The sequence below is a fragment of the Acyrthosiphon pisum genome, unplaced genomic scaffold (assembly GCF_005508785.2).
Source record: "Acyrthosiphon pisum isolate AL4f unplaced genomic scaffold, pea_aphid_22Mar2018_4r6ur Scaffold_23;HRSCAF=155, whole genome shotgun sequence".
Taxonomy (NCBI): Eukaryota; Metazoa; Arthropoda; class Insecta; order Hemiptera; family Aphididae; genus Acyrthosiphon; species Acyrthosiphon pisum.
In genome coordinates, this window is record NW_021771715.1 from 25,161 (window position 1) to 31,297 (window position 6,137).

General features: G+C 31.7%; 1 protein-coding gene across 1 annotated transcript; it reads right to left on the reverse strand.

The window, feature by feature from the left end:
- Positions 1 to 3,350: 3,350 nt before the first annotated feature.
- On the reverse strand, positions 3,351 to 5,124 carry LOC103309895 (histone acetyltransferase of the MYST family 2-like; the record flags this gene model as incomplete). The annotated part of the gene is made up of 7 exons (XM_029492632.1): positions 3,351 to 3,404; positions 3,462 to 3,652; positions 3,735 to 3,902; positions 3,966 to 4,089; positions 4,507 to 4,638; positions 4,711 to 4,950; positions 5,024 to 5,124. Coding segments are annotated over 7 exons (1,010 nt in total), but the record flags the coding sequence as incomplete, so codon positions are not given.
- Positions 5,125 to 6,137: the final 1,013 nt, after the last annotated feature.

Sequence of the window (6,137 nt, forward strand, 5' to 3'; positions counted from 1 at the left end):
CAGGAGCGTTCAAAAAGTACACGAGCAATATACAAGCGATACGTACCGGACTCAGACTTCGATAAGAGTAGGTACTACTTAACTATTCCTGTCGGTTTGTAACCATTCTATATCGATACATATCGAATTTTCTTCTTGAAAATCTTCGACACAGCAGGAACAGGGTCGGCGATATGTCTGAGTAAGGTAAAAGTTTTGAACAGCTACAACAAAAAAAACGTTGGGTCGGCGTAAAGTTCGAGCTGCCAAATAGTCGTGGTTCGTATAAAGAATTAAGAAAGCACGTACTTCGTTAATTTATTGATATTACACTATTACACTATTACAGAATCGCAATTTCGAATTTCTATAGATAACGTGAAATTCGATAAGCGCACATTAACGACTTATGTCGATACCAAATTAACTATTCGCTGTCACGATTAAAGCATACACCTATTATAATGGGCATAGAGTATAGTGCAGTTGTAGACACTGCTGCGGTATGGTCACAGAATATATATATATATATATTATGGTCGAACGGTATTATCTAATTTTATCTAATTATGAAAGAGTTTCGTGTGACTGTGTGAGAGAGATCGTTAGTGGATACAGCGGCGACAGACAGACTACAGAGACCGTCACGCGAAACGAGTTGCCTAATTGCCAATAATTGGCGATACGTCCGGTCAAATACTATACCTAGATCTATAGTATTTGGTCCGGTACTCCGGTGTCGTACTTAATTAATAATTTTGTGGAGTGATGGAAAATACGTTTTTATCGCACGCATGATGAGTTACTGGTGACGACAGAAAACCATGTATATATCTATGCAGAAAACATATTTCATTTGCCTTTGGACGCTCAGCGAGTAACTATATGTTTTTAATTGCTCATTACATGTTATAGGTAAAGATACTTTTAATTTTTATACTGGCCCTGTCTCTCGTGTTTTTTAGTTTTTTTTTTCACTATGTGCATAACCTGCGTGAGTGAAATTATTTCTATTAAAACAATTTTTAATAATCTATTATATTATTTTATTATATTTAGTTCTATCAAGATTTTCTAGGAAGAAATTTGAGTTCAAGAGCGTTCAAGAAGTTATATGTGCAATATACAAGTGATACGTATCGGACTCAGACTTCGATACGAGCCGGTACGTAACTATTCCATACCAATAAGTATCAAATTCTTCTTCTTAAAAATCTTCATTCTTAATCAATATTTAAACAGCACTTCGTAAAATGTAGTACCTATAAGACGTGTTTATGATACCGGAAAGTCTTACTCGGTACGTGTGCATTTGAATGTAAATCTTATTCCGTTACGTTACGTGTGTTCTCTCCGTCTTGACAACACTTAACTTGTGGTTAGAAATGGAAGTAAATCATACAAACGGCAATATAAAAGGTGGGCGCCTAGAAAAATACTGTAATGCAACCGAGCATAATGGGCTCTTATCACTATTCACACGAAAAAATTAGTCACCTAGCTTTGGTCACCCATAATACTGTGATGGCTATAAATATTATTATTATAGGAAGTTGGTGACTATATTGTTTATTTCTGACGACGAATATAATTAGTTTATTTATATTGCAATATTTTGACAGTGAAATTGTGAATTGTTTTAACAATTGTATCCAGTAACTTTTTTAAGTTTGGTTTTTTAGTAAAGTGAATCTATAGTTAGTACTTTGTGGGATCAAAAATAAAAAAAAATCCAATAGATTTAAAAAGTGTTTAGTAAAAAAAACAACAAATTAAGGTAAAACTGAGATTTTTACTCAAAACCAATTGCATTTTTACGAATTTATTTTTGGCGTAACTAAAAAAAATAACCTTATAGGTATTGTCGTATAGATGAGCTTTTCACTGAATAGTTATACCAGCCATTTCTATGCTCCATAATATTTTTGGCCTTCGTTAAAAAATAGTTTCATTTCGATTGTGGTTCAAAAATAAGTAGGTAGGTACTTACACCTTTTTAATAATTTACATGGACCGCGTAATGGTCTCTAGCGATTAGCGAAGGTACAATCGTCAAATCCGTAAGATCTGGTTGTGGTGTAAAATCTTCTTCGCCAGCACGACGACGTTAGGGAAGTTAGATCAGTTTGAAGAGTATAGTATGTTGAGTATAGTTAAGAGTTTGACCACTTATTTATAAAAAGGACGTGAAATAAAACAGAAACGATAAAGTCTTATATTGTAATGTTAAGAAAAAAACCATCTGCTTATATCATACTAATAAAACTAGTAAATCCAGTACCTATGCTCAATATTGCTGACTATTAAGATTTAAGATCTTTCACCGCTTATTATAATGACAAAATGTTACACTCAACAGCCGACTGTTCGGCACTATTACATCCAGAATAAAATTCATGTAGTATATTTTATAACCAAGTACAAAACTTATCTATCATGTATAAAAAAATACGTACTTACCAATATTAAAAAAAAATATCACACATATTGATATTCAGTTAATTTTTAAATGTAGGTAATAACACAACTGCAGTTCTCGATTTTTATGTATCACATTAATGACATAAAGTTAAATATTTTTACATACTCAACAAGAACGGTGAAAAAATGAGTAAATACATTTAACACCATATATGAAAATCCACCGTAATTTCTTTTGAACAGTAGATATAAATTAATAAATTCAAACAATATTATTATCGGTTGTACAATATGCATTTATTGATGAGCTGTTCAAATGGTATAAATATTAAAAAAAATATCCACCATTAAACTTTAACTTTACAAAAATAAATATATATTTATATTATAATCTGACAATAGGTGATTGTAAATACTGTCTATACTCTATAGCTCAATAGTTCAAGACGGCATTTGAAATTACATAATAGGTAATATCGAATAACTGATATATTATTTTTTCGTTAGAGCAAACAACGTTTTTATTCATTGTGGTTTGTTTAGTTAGATAATTTAATCTCAATACGCACTCTTATTTTTCATGTACACACTGCGGATCATCTGATTGTTCTGAACTGGAACTTGTAGGACGCATACGACAGGAGCGCGGAGACGCCGTCCATCGCCCGGAACACGGACAGGCCCTGCAGGAAGATGAGTGATTTAAGGCTCACCTAGTCGTTGAACAGATCGGTGAAGGAGTCGTTGCGCATTTCCTTGCATATTATGCACTCGACCACGGCGTCCATCTCTTTGTCCACCGTACTGCAGAAAGTAGCCAGACCAGCACCCGTTTGGCGTCCACTAGCCAGTTCTTCATGACGTACAAGTGCGGGGACTCGGGTAAAGCATAGCGAACAGAGCAGCGAGTAAACCAAGTACATACCAGCCGCGCACACGTACACTAGGATTTAGCCACCTGGAATGCACTTGATGAAAATCGGTTCTTCCAGAGGTCGGTTATCCTAAAAAAAAATATTATAATAATTTAAAATCATTTTTTTTTTTCAGAAAAAACGAACTTGGCCATCCGATAAATTTGATGGTGTCCACTTCAATCGATCTGGATCAATATGAACTTGTTTTGATTCATTTTTTTTCTGTATGTGACGATCTACAACATTCCAATCTATGCATATGGTTATTTCCTTATAGATTTCCACAACCATGTGTAGAGATTGGAAAGTGTCAATGATATCTTGTCTCATTAATCCTAAATTAAAATTGTTATTAATGTTATGATTATCTCACAAAGTACTGATTAAAAAGTTTCAAATTAAATGCTTTTAAATTACCAGTTTCACTGCTAACATCATTAATGTATATTTTGTCAACGTCTCTGTGTTTATGTAAATATTCCAGAATCACACCTTTCCAGTACGCATCGTATGTAATTTTACCCAAGCCGGAAAGTGGTGTTTCTGGAGTTCCCGGCTGTCTTTCAATTCTAGATAGAAGATAACCTGAAATGATAAACTAGACGTGATATATGCTAAAACGCTTAGGTCCATATAGTTTTCACTTACTGAATTCTATGAGAATTCGTCCATAACCTTGTCTTCGGTACTGTGGCATGATAACGATACAAGCTACATTAAAATTTTCTTCATTTTCCTTTAGTTTTGAAAAATAACCAACCAAATGACAGCCCTTAACATTTTAATTGAAGATTATTACGATATAATATAGTAAACAACTATAAAACAATACAAAATAAATTATCGTGAAGACTTCTACTAATACATTTTGATTATTGGAATTGTATTTAAATTTAAAGTTATATTACAATGGGTGGACTTATAATTGTGCGCATACACACGTCACACACACAAACACACATACACATTATAATATATATAACGGATTAAAAGCGTTAGTTATTTTGTTAGTAACGCCGAATGATTCTTTTACACATTTAGTCACATGAGTCTATCGGTGAGCAGAGCCTCCCAAAAGAAGTTTTCACTTCGAAAATACAAAATAAAATGTATTATTATACTGCCCTCCTAAGCCAAAAGGCAGTATACTGCCTTATAAGCGACAACATTTGAAATAATAGGTACTTACAAAACCGTCGTTTTTCGTCACAATGTAAAATAAGAACGGTTCAACGCCATAGTCCAAAGTCTTTAGGTTCAAAAATAATTTGGCCAATCGACATAGTGTTTGGCAATATGTTTTGTCTACTTTTCCATCAATCTGTTTAAAAAAATATATAAAAAACTTTATAGTATTTTATCTCTTATGATTTGTTTCATAAAATTAATTTACTTCAAAAACGCTTAAATCTCCACTTTGGTAAATTTCTGTACCCGGTGGTGTTCTCCAATTACAGTGTCGCATATGTCTGTCCAAAATCGATTGACATTTAGTGTATTTTAAACAAAATTCACAAAATATTAATCTCGCAGCATCTTCCTCTTGTGGGAATGGACATGAATAACATGTCTCCACTTCAAATTTTCCAAATTTTATTACACTAGGACATCGTACTAGAGTTTGAATTGTACTCTATAATGTCCATTATAGAAATATAAGACTACGTCACGTTATATTAAAATAAAATGAATAATTTAAATTTTACTTTCTTTTCCAGTGTTCTAGTCCGCTTACATATTTTGGTATCCTCGTTCACAGCTTTAGATGGTAAGTCTGATGCAATAGGTTGGATCAAATTTTCCAGAACTGAAAATTATATTTAATATTTTTAACTAACTAATAAGACAGGTTAGTACTAATAAGACAGGTTAGTAAGTCAAAAAAGGTTAGATACAACATGAATGGTCACTAATATAAATTGTTAAAGTACATGGTAGAACACATATTAATTCTATTTAAAATTACAGCACAATTAAATAATCTTGCTTAATAATAATATCATATGATTATTTATATTGTAATTTGATGAACAATTTCCAGAACTATACGTTTTTTTAACCGGACTTAATGTCCTATGGAGTTTCTTCTAAACGAATATTAAGTAATAAAATAGTTAAAGAAAACATTTTAATTTTTAATAATATATAACCCAAATTTGCTCTGTGCGGTGCAGTTTTCAAATGTATTTATGAAATGAAATAAAATAAAATAAATAAATAAATAATACTCAATTTAAATAAATATCAACATTGTTTTTAATGTGAAATTGATCTTATTATTATTCTATTCATCCACATATTATTGACGAGCATCGAGTACTGCCATATAACATAATAATTTATACATTTTCAAAATATGTGTTTAAAAGAACAATGACGTTTTATATCTATACGTTTCCTGCAAATGTTTATTTTTTATTTTATATGGCTTTGCTTATAAATAATATAAACTAACCTATTTATGATATACCTACACTTATTTAAGACGTATTTATGTCATCGCTAAAAATATGGTTATTAAATTAATAAAATCATAAAAGTGTGACGTAAATATCATTCGCTTGTATTCACTAGTCATAATTGCTTCGAAATTGGTATTTATTTTTCTTTTAATTTTCCATTCGTAATCTGCTCTCTAAGTACTAGGATACTTGGTATAAATATAAACATGCAACATGCAATGGATCAAAATTAAACACACCATATCATATCCCGTTCACACTTAGTGCATTAAGTGCAGCACTTTGTTTAAATTGCAAATTTGCCCACCGCATACTACCTCTAATTGGACGATGTGTTGGGGGAAGGGATGAGAATAGT